This window comes from Pectinophora gossypiella, chromosome 16 (assembly GCF_024362695.1).
Source record: "Pectinophora gossypiella chromosome 16, ilPecGoss1.1, whole genome shotgun sequence".
NCBI lineage: Eukaryota > Metazoa > Arthropoda > Insecta > Lepidoptera > Gelechiidae > Pectinophora > Pectinophora gossypiella.
The window spans coordinates 12,530,210-12,553,785 of record NC_065419.1 but is presented as its reverse complement, the minus strand read 5'-3'; the positions used below and the strand labels follow the sequence as shown (position 1 = coordinate 12,553,785).

Below are 23,576 nucleotides of genomic sequence, written 5' to 3'. Positions count from 1 at the left end.
TTGCATACAATACTTTTTCTACGACGACGTAATTTTAAATGAAACAAAAATTATACAAAGAAAAATTTTATTTATAAAAATTATTTTCCAACGCGCGGGAAAATGGCGGCAAATGTATACTTTTTTTTTATAGTATATCTATGGCACCAAACAAAGTAAAGGTGCCAGTTTCCAGGTCAAAAAAAAAAACAACAACAATGCTTTTTTGGCGACATTATAGTACAGTTACACTTTGTAAACAATGCTTTTATAGGCCATAGAGCGTACACTTTTTCAAAGAGTTTAATTATGTATGTACTTATATTAGACTTTTTGGTTATTTAAATGCCAGATTAAAGTAGAGGAGTAGAAAAAACTACATAACATAACATGTGTAAATCAAAACAAAAGACCTTGTCGTTAACTCTCGCCAAATTACGCTCACCGTCAAGCTAGCATGTGCAATAAAACATGGCTATAATTCCAGAACCGTGATGGTACTAAGTTTTTTACAACAGGTACTATTTTTTTCAATAAGAGTACTATTTTTTGGTATGGTCAAATTATTTTTTCGTGCCCATTTTTTTTTTGAGGCCGCTAGCTTGACGCACACCATAACATAAGCTCACACCTATAACCGAATTGAAGTAGTCAGAGGTAAATCTATCCCAAGATGAACTAAGTAGCCACGCGTCACCGAGCTATCTGACCAACGTGATACAACAACATTTATTACATACTTAATACGTTTTTTAGACAGTTTACTGGAGTTTCCTTTTAAGCAGCAACGTGTCAGGAAAAACGATGAAATCTTAAGAGCAAAATATCGATAGAGCTAATCACTGAAAAGGCAAAATTACGTAAGCGCCAAAATGCCATTTCAAGAAAAAGCCGTTTAAAGTAGTTTTTTCGTTTTTTATCATAACTTTTTACCCATTTATCCAATTTAGATGACGTTAACGTAAGATTACATTGTTTTTTCAATTTCTATGTCTAGCAATAGATATCATAACATGGACTACTATTTTAGGATATTTTGGCGGTTATGTAATTTTGCCTTTCCAGTGACGAATATGATAAAACACACGAGCATCTGCTTACCCTTATCCCTAAGTGGGGTCGGAACAACATGTATTCCTCATCCACCAATCTCTGTCAGTCATCATCTCAGTAGTCACAACCTTAAAAGCCAACCTAGAAACAATGCAATTAGTAGCAATTTTACCACAAAACTGCTTTACTAACGCTGAAACCTTTCAAACACTTAATTAAAATTTTATTTTATTTATTTATTATGGACAACTTACAAGCTACACTCTGCACATGCAAAGTTACAGACAATAAAAAAAAAGATTAAGAGCTAGCTCAATTACAAGTAGTCACAGCATGCACAATCAAGTGAACAAGAAAAACAAGATATAAACTATATTAAAAAATAAAAAATAAACATAATTTAACAAAAAGCAGCCAGTGCAATATTTTTATATGCATTTAAGGGCATAGTAATGTCAAGATCATGATATCTGGCCAACATATTATACAATCTACACAACCTGGAAATAGTAGCATATTGACCCAAATTCGTTCTAGATGGTGGAGTTACAAAGAAGGAGTAGGCTTTTTTCCTACGAAGTCTCAGCGGAGTACTTATTTTAAATTTTGATAAAAGATGTGGGGAATCAATAGAACCGTTAAATAGTTTGTGCAAGAACACGAGGTCCAGTTGCTTCCTTCTATCAGCTAGAGGCCGCACGATATAATGTTTCAGTCTATCCCGATAGTTTGTAAGCTTCTTAGCCAAGAAGTCACTGTATGATATATGGTACATAAAACGCCTCTGTACACTTTCTATTCTCTTCTTGTATATATCATAATGCGGATTCCAAACAACGCTACAGTATTCTAAAATGGGACGAACTAGCGAGTTAAAAAGTATAATTTTAGTAGAGTGAGATTTAAATTCTTTAGCATTTCCTATCACAAATCCAAGTACTTTAAAAGCCTAAAAATGATTGCTCAACCAAAAGTACCGGTTGTTCACAGTTAATTACGTAATCTCTGATATTAATTTTCCTTCTAACTTTACCTTCCAAATAATAAATAATAGTCGAGAATCCCTTCCAAGTGTCATGTTTCTAACACCCACGCCATCATCGAAATGTCACGTTCCACTTTCGGGAAGAGGCGTCACATTGTTAGAATCGTAATTTAGGCAATTGGAGCCATTATTAATAGAAATAATAGAGCTGGCCTCAATCTGAGGTTCCTTATATAAGTATTTGAAAGGTCTTTCGGAAAGGTCCCAAATACCCAACCACCCACGGTGAAATGGCAAAGACAAGGTACCGATTCATAAATGTAAATCTACCTCCTTCAAAATGCTGAATTGATTTATGAAATGGTATATTATTAAGTAGATACCCTTGTATATTATAATATAAATTCTACTTACTTAATTAATGTAACTTGTACCGTCCGTTCTTTCATTGTGTATGCTTGAAAAAGTAGAATTTGGTGATACTATTTTTATGCACTGTAATCTGCAATGTACCTAACCTGAATTGATGAAATAAACGTTATTATTATTATTATTATTAAATAACTGAATAAACTCGTGCCAGAGTTTCAGGGAAATCGTATTCATCCCTAGATAAGTTCATTATAAAAGCTTACTATGTAAAAGCCTCCTATGTACTATGTAACAGCCTCCGTGGTCTAGTGGTTAGAGCGTAAGGCTCACGATCTGGAGGTCCGGGTTCGATTCCCGATGGGGACATTGTCGAAATCACTTTGTGACATTGTCCTTTGTTTGGTAAGGACTTTCAGGCTTGAATCACCTGATTGTCCGAAAAAATAAAGTATGATCATTCCGTGCTTCACGTTAAGCCGTTGGTCCCGGCTATTAGCAGTAAAAACATCTCACCCACATTGGAGCAGCGTGGTGGAGTATGCTCCAACCCCCTCCGGTTGATTAAGGGTAGGCCTGTGCCCAGCAGTGGGACGTATATAGGTTGTTTATGCATGTAAAAGCCTAAGTAAATTCATTGATTGATAAAACCTTGCTGTTTCTGTAGGTACAGTACAGAGCGATGAAGACTTCTAAAAATAAAATTAGTTCTAAAATAAAGCTGTCCTTCTCTAACGATAAGTGCAAGAAAGAAACAGAGCTAGTTGACGTCTGTCGGATTTTATATAATAAAGTAGAAGTACCAAAAGTGGAAATGAAAGTGTAAAAAGTTCAGATGGTTTCAAAAGCTTTCTTTTTATAGCATTGCTTTTATTATCTCGACAGCCCACTTCGAAGCCATTTCAGTATTTTTGTGACGTCAAGGCAATCCTAATTAGTTATAAATAATTACAAGGAAATACGTTATTTATATTTCAAAAAGGTTTCGACATCACAGGCTCTGTAATGAATGACGAAATAGAGCAAGAACCTTTTTCTTTTACACGAAACAAATAAATAAAGTTACGTCGTAATATATCTCTATTGTACCAATATATTGGCTAACCTTTGTGCGTCATGAGGTCATAAGAGCCTAAAGGTTAATAAAACTTGCTTAACCTTACTCGCCAATAGTATGATATAATAACGACCTCCGTGGTGCAGTGGTTGAGCGTTGGGCTCACGATCCGGAGGTCTCGGGTTCGATTCCCGGTGGGGACATATCACAAAAATTACTTTGTGGTCCTTAGTTTGGTTAGGACATTACTGGCTGATCACCAGATTGTCCGAAAATAAGATGATTCGTGCTTCGGAAGGCACGTTAAGCCTTTGGTCCCGGTTACTACTTACTGATGTAAGTAAGTAGTCGTTACATGAGCCATGTCAGGAGCCTTTGGCGGCTCAATAGTAACCCTGACACCAGGGTTGATGAGGTCGGTACTCCACCTCATAACCCACACGATAGAAGAAGAAGAAGAATAGTATAATAATTACATTTGATTCATATTACTTATACGTAATTCAGAGACCGTCAAGAAGAGAAAATTTGCATAATTAGGGCATGTGCTAAGACACGAAAGGTACGAGCTGCTGCAACTCATAATGATGGGTAAAGTCGAAGGAAAAAGAATAGTGGGTCGGAGGAGGAAGTCCTGGTTGCGTAACATCAGGGAGTGGACCGGGATCACGAGTGCGGTCGAACTGTTCCGCCTCGCGGGAGATAAGGATAAATTTTCAGAGCTGGTGGCCAACCTCCACTAGTTGGAGAGGCACCTGAAGAAGAAGATACGTAATTTCATCATCATTGTAGTCAGTAGGGGAGTCAAAGGTACATCCATCGTAAGATAATCTAAGTACGAGTACCCACACCTCATCGAGGTTGCTCTTTGACCAACGTAGGTTGTGAGCCGCATCGCCGTGTATAAAGCCACTCCGCCCCGCCCGTAATTACTAACGGGCGCCGACCTCACCCCCTCTGAGCCTTACTTTAGTCTTAGATGGCCGTATACCGCTAAGAGCTAAGGGGGAGGGCGCGGAGTGTCTGTCTCGCTCGCATTTACGCGTTAGGTGGTAAGTACAAGTTCAGAATATGATTTGTATGGAGGGTCCTACAGAGCAACATTTTTCAGTCTAGCAGATAACTAGTAACATACGTATAGTATATGGTTTTTATAAGAAGAAGAAGAAGACATATAACATACTACGAGGACGATATATACCTAATCTAACTTCTTCTTCTTTGCGAGTCGATGGCGATCGAAGCTAAACTGAGGACTTGTCTCTGCTCAACCTGATAGGAAACAGGCGTGCTGTCCGTGATACTAAGTAGATTATTCAAATATTTGTACTTAAACTTGTGTTGAAATTGAGTTTCGACTTTGACTACGCTTTGCTACGAAAGCCGAACCAGCTACATGTCGTAGATAGCCGTAGCATTTCGCTACGCTCAGCGTGTTGATGCAGAAAACGTTACAAGAGTATTTGGGGTCATAAATGGAAGAGAATATAAAAAAATGCATATCAATTCATAAACGACTATTAGTTCAAGGATAGATAATTGAATTAGATATGTGTTGTAGATCATAAAATGGCCTTGAATGGAATATTTAGATAATTTGTTAAACATGTGTTTGTTATACATTGACCTTTTTAAAGGGCAAAGAAAAATTGGAAGTTGGTAATAAAGAACACGAGGCAATTAAAAATGATGGGAAATAGTAAAAATATGAAGTGAAAACGACTTTGTTTACAGCAAATAGCCTATTAGTTTAGAGTAATGACATACAAAAAGTGTTTCACGAATAGGCCAAAAAGAAAAACTTTAAAAGTGACAGGAGAGTTAAAAATGCCACATCGAAGCAATTCATGTAAGTAAGCAATATTGCCATTTGACATTTGCGCATATAAAACTAAGTGCGGAATGTCGACAAATGTCAAATAACAATATTGCTTTTTTAGATGAATTGCTTCGATATTCCCTTTTTAGTCTCCCTCCTTTCTCGTAAGTATGTGTGTTTTCTCACGTTGTTTTCCTTCACAGCTGAGCATGTGATAATCATTTATGATCCAAATATGAATTCGAAAACGAATTCCATAATAATTCTCAGTAAGAATAATATACAAAGACATAACAGTGATAGTTTATTACATCACCAAAGTTATTTATTTACGAACCTGGATACAGTGTTAAACTGACGTAAAGAGAAGATCAATATTTAATTTCGGGTGATTTATTTTAAGGTCGAAAATTGGCTACAAGTTGTTGACGTAAGTGCTAAATTTATACCACTAGACACAAAGTAAATAGATGTAGTTATGTACTTATGTGTTATATAATTTATTCGTCACATAACCATAGATCTTACTCTCCGGACAGACTCTATATAAAAATCTCGTTCTCACGTTTCCGTTAATACATAACGGAAAATAACAAAAACACTAAAATTTTCATGAATTTTCCGACATGATTCCACTGAGCTGATATCAACTCAGAATCATGGTCTAAATCATCCACCTCAGTATTCGGTACGATGTCACTAATACCCTGTATAGTATATTGAATAACCAAACATGTTGAACGTATACGTTGTTGATATCAACTCAGTGGAATTTCATGTCGGAAAATTCATGAAAATGTAAGTATTTTTTTAATTGAGTTTATTAATAACTTATTAACTACTGAGTATTTTTTTTAAATAATTTTCCGTTAAGTACATACTTTTGTGACGGAAAATTCCACTTGATATCAACTCAGAATCATGTTTAAAATCATCCCTCAAAGTTTTCGTTACGATGTCACCAACACACAGTATATCAGGAGCTCTGCTGCACGGTGTTTTCAGATTACTTACTTGACGCTTTGCCCACCTCATTAAAGATTATGAGCTTATGCGTATACTACACCACTTCCCCTCAATTAGTAAGACGAAGTGCTCCTTCATTAGAAACTAATTGGTTCATGATGCTTGCAAATTGTGGAGTTCAAACTTGATACTTGCCTCTACCTATCTCAGAACTGATTACGAGAGAGTGAGTTATTTTTAAGCAATTAACAACATGACGCATGCCAATACAATTATCGTAGATTGAATATGATCGCTCTAAAAGTGGGACAAAAAGTTAGTGCACATTTGTGCACTCGCTATGGCAAAAGAAGGGCAAGGCAAAGGGGAGATTCACTATGCCCATACAGCCAAGTCTTATGCATTTGTTTTTTCTTGATGATTGAAATGATGAAAGGTGATGAAGATAAACGATGAAACCGAAGCCCCCACCCTCGGTGCAGACTCCGAATCCCAAACGAATTAACTGAAAAGTCCGCATAAACTTTCGAGATATAAAGCGGCTTGTTGGCACGAAACGAAAATAGATAGTTACACTTTGTTTACAAAAAAAAAAGTTTTCATCTCGAGCTCCTCCGTGCTTCGGAAGGCACGTTAAACCGTTGGTCCCGGCTGCATTAGCAGTCGTTAATAACCATCAATCCGCACTGGGCCCGCGTGATGGTTTAAGGCCCGATCTCCCTATCCATCCATAGGGAAGGCCCGTGCCCCAGCAGTGGGGACGTTAATGGGCTGATGATGATGACACTTTGTTTATTGAATATTCTGATATAATAACACTATCGCGAATGTTTTCCGACTAACTTAATGCGATCATTAACCGCAAAACACCACCGTATTAATTATTTAGATTATTCAATGAAGAAAACAACCATCGCTTTCCCGCCAAAAACCTCGTGAAATAAACAACAGAATTAATAAATTGTCATATTTAAAAAAAAAATACAAGTAAGTACCAATGAGATCGCTCCAAGGAGCCCGTCGTTAACACAGTAAACTTTTTTTTAGCAAATGTAAACATTTCGACATCCGTAATTATAACGAAAATAAGTAATGAGCAATGAATTATAATTACTTTGTAAAATAAAGCCGACATTTATAGCCTTAAACCCGTAAAGTATGTACTAAGTAAAGTAATCCTGCTTCGCTCAACGATCTTCATTAATTTATATAGCTTTGGTATAAAACTGAATTTGTAACTTTGTAACTTAATACAGGGTGTTAGTGACATCGCAACGAAAACTTTGAGGGATGATTCAGGCCATAATTCTGAGTTGATATCAAGTGGAATTTTCCGTCGCAAAAGTATGGAACGGAAAATAATTTAAATAAGCTCTAAAATTTTCATGACTTCTCCGACAGGAAATTCCACTTGATATCGACTCAGAATCATGATCCGAATCATCCCCTTCAGTATTCGTTACAGGGTCACTAACACCCATACCTACTTGTATGGCTACTGTATGTACTTGTATGGGGTGTAAGTGACATCGTAACGAATACTGAGAGGGATGATTCAGCTGATTATTCTGAGTTAATATCAAGTGGAATTTTCGATCGCAAAAGTATAGAATTGAAAATAATTTAAAAAAACTAAAAAAATAACATGAATTTTGCGACGGAAAATTCCACTTGATATTAACTCAGAATCATGGTCTGAATCATCCCTCTGAGTATTCGTTACGATGTCACTAACACCCTGTATAACAGGAGATTTTATTATTACAAGTAGAAACAAAATTAAATGATTTTTGGTTTTATAGCACTTCCCCGTGCTTAGGGAAACTCTTTCTTTGTGAAAAACAACATTTTTGTGTATCGACATCAAATGTAACTATAAGTACCAACAATTTGCCTAGGCATATTGCAAAATATCTCGCGTTCGTAAGTTAGCGACGCTTAAATAAATATCCGTTTAGGTAAATTATTAGTATGCAAAGTATTAAATTAACAACATCATATTATAGCATCACGCCAGTTTCCCTTAAGGGTTACACAGAGATGAATAGCATATTATACATCCACTTCTTTCCTTTTTTTGACGTGACTTATTGTAGATTCGCCGCAGATGGCATTAACTACTTGACCGGAGAACTTCTCTCCAGGTGTGGTTAAGTCCCATGTAACAGGGGACCTATTGTCATTAACGGGCAACCAATCCGGGTATTGAGGTATGTAAATTGACTGCGTTATTATGAACCTTATGTGCGCCTATAAATGATTGGGAGTCGCAGTTACGATGCGTTTTTATTGTGACTCACCCGCCGATATATTATGGCCAGGTCGCCGGCGACAGTCGCCAAACAATTCATATTAAAATGTCATCATCACTAAGAGCCACGCTCTTGTCGGTGTAGCATTCCTCTCCATGCTACTTTTTAGTGCGGTGGCTTCCCTCTTGCCTTCTGCCCCGATTAAAATGTATGGCAGGTAAATGACTTTGGCGGCGGAGGCTTTGGCAACGAAGCCATTGAAATATAAATTGCGACGTCGCCGGTGACGGGCCTTGGCTTTTTTACTTTTTTTTTTGACGTGATTTATTGTAGATTTGCCGCAAATGGCATTAACTACTTGGCCGCACAAATGGGGAGCGCTGAGGGGTCCCACCTGGTACAAAATTTAAACGGGCCTTGACGTCTCGATGAGTTATGGTGTAGCCATTACTAAAAGAAAATAAGAAGGTAGATACCAACTAGAATAATTTTCGCGTTACACTTTTCCGCTCTGGGTGTAATATTTCCTACTTATTCGAAAAGTTTTATTATTTCCATTATTTTGTTCGTTGCTAACTTATTATCGTCTCCAAGGAATAAGGATCAATCAAACTAACTTTTACTACAACCTCTAACTTTGTGTGACTAAGGCGATTCTCACACGACACTGCGCGCCGACACTTTTATTTTTGACGTGACTTTATAGATGGCATTAACTACTTGGCCGGACTAATCATCATCATCATCATCAACAGCCTATATACGTCCCACTGCTGGGCACAGGCCTCCCCTCAATCAACCGGAGGGGGCCGGACTAATAGGGTACAAAATTTAAAACAACAGACCTGAGGGTGCCCAGTTGGGCGCGAACCTCGGCTCAGGGCGTCGTCTGAGAGGAAGAATATTTGAAAGAATTAATCGACCCTAGTGGGTGGATAGCGATAAGCGCTGAATGAGGGAAATCGTCGACCGGTACGGGGTCGGTATTGGGGTTCTGAAGTGTTTGGTGTCGCTAGCTGATTGGCCGCCTCTATGCGCGCCGACACAAAAACATAATAATGTGTGTTACAATGTCACAGATAGGTGCACTTACACACACTATAAGTACCTACACCAATAGGTTATGTTTTATAGGTTTTCTTATAAGTAGGTCTTATTTAATGTATAACTTTTGTGTTTAGTTTTTAAATTGTTTATTTTAAGTTATTTTTAACTTAATTTTAGTTGGACAGCTCTTAGAAGAGAAGACAGGAGAAAAAGAGGAAGGGGAATACCAAAAAGAGCTTGCATGGAACAGATTAAAGAGAAGGTGAACGTCGTGTCTTATAAGGAAGTTAAAGAATTGGCCTTTGATAGACGAGAAAGAAGAATGCTATACCGACAAGAGCGTAGCTCTTAAATTAATGATGATGAGCTCTTAAACTAGTGAAGAGCGTTATAGCCCAGTTGGTAGAACGCGTGCTTTGAGGTCGCAGTTTCGAATCCAGCGCTACTGTGTAAGTTAAATGATTGTCGAATTTGTTTCAGAATTTATGTTTAGATCATAAATGATTATCACGTGCTCAGCGGTGAAGGAAAACATCGTGAGGAGAAATGAATTTTCGGAGGTATGTGACCCAACCTGTATTGGTTTGGTTTTCCCGTCGCGAGTTGGACGGTCAGACAGGCAGTCGCTTCTGTAAAAAACCGAACCTGTTAAATCTTCAGGTTAGGTAAGCGGACCCTGAAGATTTAAGAGGTCCGGTTTTTCTCATCATCTGATGAGCTGCTAAACTAGTGCCGTCCTTCTCTTACAATAAGTGCAAGAAAAAGATAAAAACATAAACAGCCTATATACGTCCCACTGCTGGGCACAGGATTCCCCTCAATCAACCGGAGGGGGTATGGAGCATACTCCACCACGCTGTTCCAATTCAAGTTGGTGGAGGTGTTTTTACGGCTAATAGCCGGGACCAACGACTTTACGTGCCCTCCGAAGCACGGAATCATCTTACTTTTCCGGACAATCAGGTGATTCAAGCCTGAAAAGTCCTTACCAAACAAAGGATAGTCTTACAACGTGATTTCGACAATGTCCCCATCGGGAATCGAACCCGGACCTCCAAATCGTGAGCCTAAAGCTCTAACCACTAGACCACGGAGGCTGTTAAAGAAAAAGATAGAGCTAGTTTTAGTTAAGACTTGTACCTACTTATGTAATTCGCATATGCCTAACACACCAACATTATACACCGTACTTATTACACCGCTTCGCGGCAAATTCCGCGCCGTGTAACATTCGCCTTAGTAAAGCGACTTATTATAGTGATATGGACTTAGCTAGACAGAGTTATTAAGTAGGAAGTTGCAGGTAAGATGAGATTTAATAAACTTTGGCTGAAGTTGAACATGATACTGTTGATCCAATTAAGTAGTTTGTCTTTAGACAACTAATTTTGTCAGATATTTTAAACAAGATTATCACTTTAGAATGACGAACTGTAAATTTTTTTTCGTAACTCGTGTTCTTTTGTCACTATTGGCTACTTGGCTGGACAAAAGGGGAACGCTGAAAGCTTTCGCCACTTAAAGAACTTAAAAATTTGGAAACTCTAAAAAAACACTCTCAGCACCTACATAAGTTCCTACACGTCTTGTTTTGATCCATATGAGAATAGAGAAAAATTAAAAAAAAAAAAAAACTTTTAATAAAGGGACACCAAAGTAACAAATGTAAAACAAAACACGGAATAACACATAACTTACAATCAAAAACTTAATTAAAACGACACACGAGAGTACAATAAAATACAGTAAACATTGAGGCAAATTGTTTGTTTCCTAGGTGGAAGATAAATTATGTAATTCTGACTACTAAGTAAAGACAGATCTAATACTGACAAAACCCCTTTATTTTTTCTATTTTACCTATTTATTAATTTTAATAATGAAAAATGTAATAATAAGTGCCACATTTTGTCACGTTTTTCTCTGAGGTTGCTTTTTTCATTATAAATTCCATAGTATGTAAATAAATAGTACATAGTTTTGACGTTTAGTAAAAGGTAACTGATTTGACTAGTTGGAAACTAGCCTTTTGTAATTGAGTGTATGGACTGTTCAACTACTGGGCACAATTTGTTTTCATGAAATTTAAAAATATACGCCCCTGACTGCATTTCAGATAATGTTTATAAAGAAATTACAAAGTCTATGAACGTTGGATGATACGTCAAAGGAAAGGCAAAAACAAATTATACTTTGTGAAGAAACAAATTAGGTAAATATTCCACTAAGCGATAGGTTATCTTTGCTGTATTGCGTGACTTGTTTACCTCTATGGAATTAACTATTTGGCTGGACAAAAGGGGAAAAGGTTGTAAAGGGCTCTCATCCGGTAATGTAACTTAGTAGTAATTAGTAGAGTAGTTCGAATCCCGATGGGGACATATCCCAAAAAACCATTTGGGATCCCTTGTTTGGTTAGGACATTACAGGATGATCACCTGATTGTCTAGTTGGTAGAATGCTTGCCTCTCACTTTGAAGTTACAGGTTCGAATCCAACACAGGCCACCAATACCAATGATGGTCGAGTTTGTTTTCGAATTCATGTTTGGATGATAAATGATTATCACATGCTCAGCGGTGAAGGAAAACATCGTGAGAAAACCCACATTCCCGAGAAATGCATTTTCGAAGGTATGTGAAATAATCTGTATTGGGCTGGATTTCCCTTCGCATATTGGAAGGTCAGCCGTCAGACAGGCAGTCGCTTCTGTAAAAAACTGGACCTGTCAAAAATGGGATAATGCTAGGGGGATGAAGAAGTAAAATATAAATATGTATAAGACCGGGAAACAGGTTTTATCGATTCCTATATTGATCGATACCTTTATATTATTAATTATAATTCAAATTCAAATTCAAAAACATCTTTATTCAGTAAGGTAACATAGTTACACTTTGAATCGTCAATTTTACATAACGCCTAAAACTACTGCAGCTTCTCACAACCTGTATAGCCGGGGAAAAGAAGCTGCAAGAAAAACCTCGGCACAGGGCCCTAGACGTTCTTTAAAAATGAAAAGGTTTATTTCGAACCACGTACACGACAACCACGACATAAACCACGAATCAAATATACACACACACTCACCACGCACCACAACACACATACTTAATACATTTTTTTTCTAAGTAAAATCTGTTTTCCGCCCTTATTCAAATTCAAATTAAAAAATATCTTTATTCAACAGGTAACATAGTTACACTTTGAATCGTCAATTTTGACACAACGAATGTCTCATCCGCCTAAAACTACTGCAGCTTCTCACTACCTGTATAGTAGTTATTCGTAGGTTCCTAATGTTAGATAGAAAAGAATCGATTGACTTAACATCGACTGATACATCACTACGCTCATAAACGTCACAACACTAGCTTACGTACTTAGACAGATCTAATTCTTACCGCGCATTGAGATGATTGGAAAATGTTAATTATCTTATTGAATTATAATCAATAATTGTACTGAACTGGGGGGCTAAAATGGCCACATCGAAGCAATTCATCTAAGAAAGCAACACTGCAATTTGACATTTGCGCATATAAAAGTAAGTGCGTAATGCAAACAAATGTAAAATTGCAATATTGCTTTCTTAGATGAATTGCTTCGATGTGGCCATTTTAACCCCCCTGGTAGTTTTTTAATACTATCTAATATTTTACTGAATCGGAACTCATTCTTTTGACGACGATAACAAACAACATCTACCACCCTCGCAGTGCAACGATCGCATAACTCAACCCCCTTTCATTTCTATAAAACCTTGCATTCCGAAGTCGTAGACATTCACAATCATGGACGCCGGAACATTCCCCTGTATTCTACCCTTTGGGTTGCAAATGCACAACGAAGGGTCGTTAGCCCTTCTAATGTGTCTGGCGAATAAACTCCATTCTCACCAACTGCACGAAACCGAGCAATATGCTAAGAAGGTGCGCGGAACGCACTGATTCTGCAAACAAAATGTGTCGCTCTATAGACGCATAGTAAAGGTCTGCTTTTGCAACATTTCATTTTGATGAACTTTTAGCACATTTCGAAAATTGATATTTACCGCGCGTGAGCCCTTAGCGCTCTCCATTTGTCCGGCCGCTAATGCCATCTGCGGCAAATGTACAAAAATTCACGTCAAAATAATTATGAAGATTGATACTTAAAAGTTATAAAAAATATTCTTTAGTGTGCCAATCAAGACTTTCCGGTTAGTTATAAGTAACAACATAATAAGCTCACTATATCCCAATTGGGGTAGTCAGAGTGACTTCCGCGAGATGAACTAAGTACCCACACCTCACCGAGCTTGCTGTTAGACCAACGTTATACAAAAGAGTATTTTTAAAAGTTCATGTTTCAGGAATAACGTTGAAATCATGACAGCTAAAATGATTTAGAAGTGGTGAGGTGTATCGCCGTCTATAATAGTCCAGTCTACTGTGTTAGTGAAATCTGCACTTAAGATAAATCACTACTTACATAATATAAAACAAAGTCGCTTTTTCTGTATCTATATGTTCGCTTAAATCTTGAAAACTACGCAACAGATTTTGATGCGGTTTTTTTTAATAGATAGAGTAGTTCAAGAGGAAGGTTTATGTGTATAATAACATCCATTAAATAGTGGAGAAATACTGTTATTTTTGAGGTTTTTAATGTGATGTCGTAAATAATTTCATTTTTTCCTCAGCATTGCACCCATGCGAAGCCGGGGCGGGTTGCTAGTATATTATATAGATACAAACCAGTAAATAAATAAATTCAAACCACAACAATTCGTTTCCGTGTAAAGTCGTAAAGGCGTCCAATCCAAACAGCCGGTTTATAGTCGAGTCGTCTTGCGTGCGTATTGATTTTTGTGACGTACCTAACCTACCCCCGACCGCATCCATATTGAATGAACACCCGCTGTTCGTTGCCGCTGCCACTTGTCTATGATTAACGTAAAATTGGTGGTTAATTATAGCTTTTAGATTTTTTTAGGGACCGTGACTACTTAGATTTTCTTTTAAACAATACCGGGTTCTCAATCAATGTACTTATATTATTTTTTTTTTCAAAATAAATGTATAGCAATCTTGACTTAACCATTTCGACTTCTATACCCATTTGTACATGTCCATTATTCTGGTAACAGTAAGTATTACGCGTAATTTCAAAGTTTTACTTTAGAACATATCAGTTTTATCCTCTTTATACAATATTTATTGGACTTTGCAAACATTTTAGGAACTTAATTTACTTACGTAGCCTTCACTCGTAATATAACGACGGCTATAAATAAATTTGTTTAAAAGTTTTAAAACTTTATTGCGAAAATGTATGAAGCTCTACAAAAAAAAAACCTAAACACCAATTAAAAGGGATTACGACACGAAATTGTAAGTTACTTACATCGTGTAAAAATAACGAAATTTATAATAAATTTTCCAAAGTTTTATTTTTGGGTCCTCTACGAATTTAGCAAGAATTGATTAAGTAAGTAATGAGATTTGGTTTTGGGGCGGAAGTCAAGAGGGAAACCACTTTTTCCATAAAAGTAGCATTGAGAATAGCTACTTCAATAGCATCGTCTCCCTAGCTTCTAACCTAACCTAACCTAAAGATTTGACAGGTCCGGTTTTTTTAGTAGCGACTGCCTGTCTGACCTTCCAACCCTCGAAGGGAAAACCAACCCAATACAGGTTAGGTCACATACCTCCGAAAATGCATACACCGACGAGAGCGTGGCTCTTAAATTAGTGATGTGATGACCGATTTAGCGGTCTATTTTACCGAATATGGTTTTGTTTTAAAATATAATTCTCTTACTTACGCTACCATCTAATAAAAAAACGGAACTATAAAACGTATTGTACGTGTGTGAAAGAGAGGTCTTAAGTAAGTACTTTAACACTTTTCCAAATCCACAATGTTCAAAGTGCAAAACATTGTCGTTTTCGTATCACATATTTAAAGCTAACAACTTAAATGGCAACAGACAACAAAAATTAATTACTTCAAGTTATTTTCCTACGATACGGCTGTAGGGAGCGCTGGTAAATTGTAATAAAACCCCACACAAACAATTGAATGAACTGTATTACTTAGGATATTAATTAAATTACAAGATCCAAACATTGAGACGCGTTGGCTTGCTCGCGCTAGAGATGTGACTGACCATAAATGGTAGACTATTAGGTATGTCCCATACAACGGCTCACCTCCTATCACGTTGGTCTAACAGAGAACACGGCGAGGTGTGGTGTGGTATGGTATGGTATTTCATCTTGCGATGGATATAAGTACACCAAAAGAGATACAGTCGTGAGCTTATGTTAATAAATTTCTTTAGTGCACTGGTAATCGCCCGCACACTACGGACACTTCATACAAAACACCTCGTTTTACACAGACACTACAAATTGACGTTATTTTACACGCGCATCTGTTTGTGTGACGTTTGACGCCATACGATTCAAGACTAAAGTAAGGCCAAGGGGGTGAGGTAAACCTAGCTCAGCCGCTGGTGGGGAGCGGAGAGTTGCCGTTCTATACGTAGTATTATTCCTTATCCTATGCCTTAAGGCAGTATTGCTAACAGTAAAATATATGGCTTGTTTTACTCTACGTCCTGTGAATTTTATATGGGACCGAGCTTTTACGAGATTGCTACGTGTTACGTAGCTTATTCAGATAATGCGCCATACCTCAGCGTAATGGAAGAAGGGAATCGCTAAATTGAAAAGGAAGCTTTTTACCTTTAATATCTTTATTCACTTGTGTATCTTTTATTTGTGAAATGAGATTGTAATTTGTATCAGTGTATCTATTTTCGCGCTTATACTTTATATATGATCAATATTCTTTGATAACTGCGTCGAGTCGTAATTATATCATTACTGAACATTTTATTAGGAGTGTATTTTGGTCTCTCTCTCTCTTTATTTAAGAGCTGCGCTCTTGCCGGTGGAGTAATCGCTATTCCTCTCGTCTTCCCGCCAAATCCTTCACCTCCTGATACGACACGACCTGCACCTTCTCTTTTATTTGTTTCATAAATGTTCTCCTAGGTCTACCCCTTTCTCTCTTCCCAATGTTTCCTTCTATGATGTTTGTTATAAATGAATTGTGTATTTTGGTATTGGTGGAAAATAATCATTTGTAATCCCATCGCCGTAAGGGCCATAAATCACCTAGACGCCATAACATGGCCACGTCGTCGGCGAGGATAAAATCTCCCATCAGGTGTCGCCACTTTTGAGTGTTCTTAAACTTGTAAGATCCCCACACTATTTCAGTAAACAAATTTTGTTTTGGTTATATTTTTACACTATAACCCTTTGCGCGTTTAACTTCAAAATCGTAGCGTTATATTGATTCCCTAAAGATCGGAAAACTTAGAAAAACGAATTATCAATGCCTTTCTGCCTTTTTAGAACTGATGGCTTTTCTTCTTCGTAACTCATCCTTCAACGGGATACACTCCACATTGCTTCACATTTTATAGTAATTTATTACTAAGTTTCAACAGTCTACAGTGCTGCCGCCTACATTTGAGCTTCTAGTTTTTATTCTCAACTGAATAAAGATATTTTTGAGTTTTGTTTCCCCTGGCTCGGACTGTAAACCATTGAATTCGACTTTATGACTTTAAATTACACCTAATAAGACACGACGAATTAATAATAGAAGGAAAGCTAGAAGGAAAGAGAGGAAGGGGAATACCACAGAGCGTACATGGAACAGATTAAAGAAAAGGTTAACGTCGTCGTGTCAAGGAATTTGTTAAGGGAAGTCAAGGAATTGCCCTTTGATAGACTGGAATGGAAAATGCTACATCGACAAGAGCGTGGCTCTTAAAATGATGATGATGACTTTAAATTCATGTTTGGAGTTTTTTTGCCCGGTTAATCACAAACGGCTCGCCCATTACATGGAACTATACACCGCTGCCTACTCGAAAGGGTATACAGGCGTGATGCTTATGCTATGTTATTTTGAGTTTTGTTCCCTCACCGTCCATATAGTGTATACCTATTTAGTAGGGTACTTTCTAAAGTAGTAGTGTAGTGAATGTAGTAGTAGCAAAGTAAGTAGGTAAAGCTACAGCAATTGACCTTAATTTCTTTGTTGGATATTTTCCAGCGCACCTCTACTGCACATGGATCAGAGCAGATTTGCTTCAAATGGCCGCACTTGTAATGTCATTGTATTGGATTCCGAGCTCGGCGGAAATGCTCTTTGACATTTGCGCATATAAAAGTAAGTGCGCAATGCAAACAAATGTCAAATAGCAATATTGCTTTATTACATGAATTGCTACGACGCGGCGACGTGGCCTTTTTAACCCCCAATTTGCTTTTGTTTTAAATACAAAGCTTTGTTGCACCGTCAGTAGCGTGACGAAAATCAAAGAATGTACTATTTAAATCATCTGACAAGATGTACAATGCCTGATGATGATGAGAATCGTTCATCGAATCCATTTTGGCTAGATTTGTCAGTAAAGCATGTGATTGCTGGTTATCTTACTGATGACTTGTGGTTCTACTGCCTCTGTCCACCTCGATCAGGATGCAGACGTGAAGTGTGACGTGTAAACGAAAGCCCCAGTGGCATATTAACAGCAAGATTTGATTTAATCCTAGAACTGGGTCACGGAACCACGTGACAATTAGGGTTGCATTAACGAACCAGCTAAGAGGTAGCTCTCCCATTTCGCTTTGGCCGTGTATAATTGCATTATGCCTATCTGCAGTTTCCATTACATACGTCAATGATTTGACACTGTCCATAATCCCTAGAAATTGGATAACTAACAGCTATGCTTGAGGAGGCGTTGTAACCAAAAACGCTTGACTCTCACTTTGAAGTCGCAGATTTCGATCCCCCACGAGCCTAAACAAATGATTTTCGAATTTATTTTTCGACTTCATGTTTGGATCATCCTCCACCAACCCGCATTGGAGCAGCGTGGTGATATATATACATACCCCATCCGGTTGATTGTGGGGAGGGCTGTGCCCAGCAGTGGGACGTATATAGGCTGTTTATGTATGTTATGTTTGGATCATAAATGATTATCACGTGCTCAGCTGTGAAGGAAAAGATCGTGAGGAAACCCACATTTTTGGAGGTATGTGACCTAACCTGTATTAGGCTGGTTTTCCTTTAACGGGTTGGAAGGTCAGACGGGCAGTCGCTTTTGTAAAAACCGGACCTGTCAAATTTTTAGGTTAGGTAAGCGGACCCTGTGAAAAACGGGATAATGTTAGGGCGATGATCATTATGACTTATATTACACTCTTAGATTTACTACTACGTATAGAATGACAATTCATGTTTGGATCATAAAATGATAATCACGTGCTCAGCGCTGAAGGCCGGACCTGTCAGATCTTCAGGTTAGGTTAGGTGAGGGGTCCCCGTGAATAACGGGATAATGCAAGGGAAAATTTAATGATGATCAACAATGCTTGATGTTGATGTCCTCAAATGGTTATACGTGATATGACGTACCGTGTTACATTAAAAAGCTGACTTTTGGTAAAAATACACTTTAGGCACACTTCTGGTGGCATGGAAATGAAAGAAAGAAAAAAAAACCTTTATGAATGTACCTCTGACTAACCCAATTGGGTCGTGTACTAGTTTCAAGATAAGTAAATTATTAAATTCTGATTACTTACTAAATAAAGACAGATCAAAACTAACGAAAAACATTATATTTTCTATTTATTAACTTATTTATGAATTTTAATCAAGAAAAACGTAATTATAAGTCAGGGATCACAAAGTGAATTCCATAGTACTTTCGTGTTTTGGCGTTTAGTAAAACGTAACTGAGTTGACTAGTTGGATACTAGCCTATTAGGATATAGTGGTCATGTTATGTGTTATGTAAAGAACAAAAGTCACCAGTTCCGTTCAAGTGCTTGATCGTCCCCAAGCACTACCTACCACGTTTGTTAAGCTGCATCAATTTGAAACTTGGCAAAACATTACAAAAACAATCAAGCAAAACGACAATTCAATGGATTGTAGCCAAGAAACATTTGCTGCAGCTGCAAGGAGGTTTAAGATTAAAAGAATAATAGTAATAGAATAGGTAGTAGCAGAATAGTTTTATTTTTTTTAGTAGAAGACATACAAATATATAATACTAGCGACCCGCCCCGGCTTTGCTTGGGTGCAATGCTGAGGTAAAAATTATTTACGACATCACATTCATCATCATCATCATCATCAGCCCATTAACGTCCCCACTGCTGGGGCACGGGCCTTCGTATGGATGGATAGGGAGATCGGGCCTAACCATCACGTGGGCCCAGTGCGGATTGATGGTTATTAACGACTGCTAATGCAGCCGGGACCAACGGCTTAACGTGCCGTCCGAAGCACGGAGGAGCTCGAGATGTTTTTTTTGTGGTCACCCATCTTATGACCGGCCTTTGCGAAAGTTGCTTAACTTCAACAATCGCAGACCGAGCGCGTTTACCGCTGCGCCACAGAGCTCCGACATCACATTAAAAACCTTAAAAATAATAGTACGAGTTCTCCAGTATTTAATGGATGTTTTTATACATATAAACCTTCCTCTTGAATCATTCTATCTATTAAAAACCGCATCAAAATCCGTTGCGTAGTTTAAAAGATTTAAGCGTACGTAGGGATATAGGGACAGAAAAAGCGACTTTCTTTTATACTATGTAGTGAAGTTGCAGGCAGAGACTACGGAACTCTCATAATAATCTTCATACATTCTAGCCGGTTACCTGCATATTCTGCATAATCCTTTATTTGGACGTAACGCAATATAACATAACCTCACGACTATAACCCAATTGGGGTAGTCCAGAGGTACATCCATCGCAAGGTGAACTAAGTACCCACATGTCACCGAGCTTTCTGTTAGACCACCATGATAGATGAGTCGTATCGCCGTTTATAATGGTCAAGCCAACTATGTTAGTGAAAACTGCACTTAAGATAAATTAATAACTCACTAGTGCAAGTCGGGTCCGGTGGTCGAACTTGACCTTTGTGTAAAAAGTTTTAAGCATCCTGAATTGGATCATTGGGTTAAAATTCATGTTTTCTTTTGTGTTCTTTAAATTATTTTTCAGTTCTATATTTGCGATGGAAAATTCTATTTGATATTAATTCAGTATAATGAGCTGAATCATCCCTCTCAGTAAGTATTTGTTACGATAGCCATACAAGTATGGGTATTAGTGACACCGTAACGAATAATGAGGGGGATGATTTCGAGTTGATATCAACTTGAATTTCCTGTTGGAAAATTGATGAAAATTTTAGTGTTCTTTTTTTAATTAGTTTCAGTTGCACACTTTTGTGACGGAAAATTTCACTTGATATGAAATTAAAATCATAGTCTGAATCACCCTCAAAGTTTTCGTTACGATGTCACTAAAACCCTGTATAGACCGAGTAAGCAAGTCTAATCCGATTATCAAAAAGGAATACCTCTCAGCTCTTAATAAAGCATCGTTATATTCGATAAAAAGAATACTACTTACAACACGAAGGAAAGGGTACTTAAGTGTAACAATAATATTAAATAACAATAAAGGAAACAAAGAAGAAATTCATCTGAATAATGTTGATTATTACTCCTGGCATTGTCTGCGGAGATGCGCAATATTGCGGGTAGATGCGAGGTGCGTGCGGCCGTGGGAAACAATAGGAAGTGATTTCGTGATGTTGGTGAAATAAATATAAATAAGTACGTAGAGCTTTTGCTTTTTTCCTATAGCGTTCTTGGTGAAGATTCTTTGACACAATTTAATATGCAACAAGCAAATATTGTAATTGTACGCCAGATTAGTTGCAACAATACAGATGACTGCTGTCGCTATGAGAAAAAAATGTATACAAAACAACGCGCAAAAAAATTCACCGTACGCTCGTTCATGTAAAACAAAACAAGGACGAAGTTTTCATTGAATTAATGCGACACGGTTAGCGCGGCTGAATAGAATTAGTCAGGGAATGACGTGCTAGTGGCTAGCCTAGCTCGTAGCTGACCGTGCGGGGCTCACGGCCGTGTGAGCAGTGGCTAACTTAATAATAAATGCTGCAGACCCACCGCACTCGATGAAATCAACTCGAACAAAGTGGAAACCCTGCCGCTGGCGACGCAGTGATGCAACATACGTACACTTACCTGTGGGGAGCGGGGCGAGTGAGCGGGATGGAAGAGCTGTGACGTAGAAAGAAAACAAAAGATCATCTGAGAGGCGCGCGCTGTCCGCGACTGGCGCGGGCGAGAGAGGAGGGAGCGGCGCGGGGGAGGGGTGTGTTTACCTGCCAGCCCTGCAGCAGCAGCGAGCGGTCCACGGTACGCAGCCACATGACGGCGTCGCCCGCCTGGAAGTCCCGCAGCCGGTGACAGCGCGTGTGCAGGAACATGCCCAGGCACTTGAGCAGCTCCGACGTAGACGCCTGGATGACGGTCTTCCGCGGCGCCACCGCCGGGCCCACCGCCGACGTGGGCAGCTTCTCCGAATAACACACGTTGTTGTTGAGCGCGTTGGCGCGGACCACGTCGGCCGGCGGCGGCAGCGGCGCGGCCGCGGGCCGGTACAGCGCGCCCGGCACGCCGCCCAGCACGCCCCCCACGCTCACGTTCTTGTTGCGGTCCAGCGCGGCGTTGTCCGCCAGTGGCGCGCGGAACGTCGCTACGCTCTTGCTCTTGCATTCTAACTTCTTCTTGTTGTTGTTCGCCGTCGAGAACCTCTTCCAGGAGAGCGCGTTTATGAACAGCGAGTGCTTCTTGAGATTCTTCTCGAGCGCAGTCTTTTCTGAGATGATCTTGGCGGCATCGTCGAGAGTGGCGCGGCGCTCGTCGCGGGGCGCGTCGCGATTCTCGCGGTTCTTGGCGTTGTTGAGCCGCTCGTAGGAGTAGGCGAGCGCCTGGCGATCCGGCGGGGGCGCGGCGGCGGCCGGGCGCCGCTCGCGCGGGCTGAAGCTCAGCACGGTGCCCATGAGGCCCGCGCGCGTGCAGCCGCTAGGTGCCCGCATGCATGACGTGCGCGGCCGGCGGCGACGGCGGCCCGTGTGGCTCGATACGGCCGCGCAGCCGCGCCGCCCCGGCCGTATCGACCGGCGCGCGCCGCACGGCCCCACCCGCCCGTAAACAAACCCTGCCGCCGCCGCCCGACCGCCCAGCCGCTCGACCGACCACCCGACTTACCGATCGCTTATTAATTTCAATTAAGTCACGTGCTCTTAGCCATTGATCGATCGTCACGGCAAATTAATTCCTTCCGCACTGAAGCACTGGAAACTCGACATTTACACTCGTGAAACTTTCATAAATTAAATTTTCACAGGTTTATTACATAATATTGCGGCATTGCTTGCCCGAGGGATTATTTTGTGTCATCTCATCCGTGATCGAGTTGCCAACAATTGATTCTTCCCCGTTGGCAGAGGCTTGATTTGCAGACTTTTAAAAAACGAGGAAGCTGTAAAAGCTTTCTCTACAGTTAAAAGCTTCTTGCCGTGAGTTTTAATCCACGGACCTCAGCCGAGATAATAGCAGATGTAGGGTACTAATTTAGACTCTGTTGTGTAAGAATAAAGGTGTGGGTGGTTCCTTCAGGGCACTATAACGTGGTTACCCCGGGAGACGTATCTAAACTATTAGCGCAGAGTCATCGCGCGGAACTTCACAATTTAGACGCTTATATCTTGTTCTGCGGAGTAAAAGAGATCGAAATAGGATCGGATCGGAATAGAGTGAAAAGCAGCTATTTTAGACTTTCAGCTGACTTATTGTAGATTCAACTCGGACGTCATTTAACGGCTAAATGGCTCCTAAAAACATGAAGGAACATGATGAAGGCTCCAGATAGACCCGTGCTCCGGTTAAAAGCATTTCTAAGAGCATGAACGGCCTCCGCGGTCCAGTGGTTGAGCATTGTGCTCACGAGCCGGAGATCCCGGGTTCGAATCCCGTTGGGGACATATCACAAAAATAATTTTGTGATTCCTCGTTTGGTTAGGACATTACAGGCTGATCACCTGATTGTCCGAAAGTAAGATGAT

The 23,576-nt window shown here is 39.3% G+C and overlaps 1 protein-coding gene across 1 annotated transcript in view; it reads right to left on the bottom strand.

Moving 5' to 3' along the window:
- Positions 1–22,562, bottom strand: part of LOC126373846 (cyclin-dependent kinase 5 activator 1) — a 28,036-nt gene extending 5,474 nt beyond the window's left edge. Inside the window, exon 1 of the mRNA XM_050020187.1 lies at positions 21,831–22,562. Within this exon, the coding sequence (XP_049876144.1) occupies positions 21,831–22,547 (717 nt within the window). The 5' untranslated portion in view covers positions 22,548–22,562. The remainder of the gene's footprint in view (positions 1–21,830) is intronic.
- Positions 22,563–23,576: the final 1,014 nt, after the last annotated feature.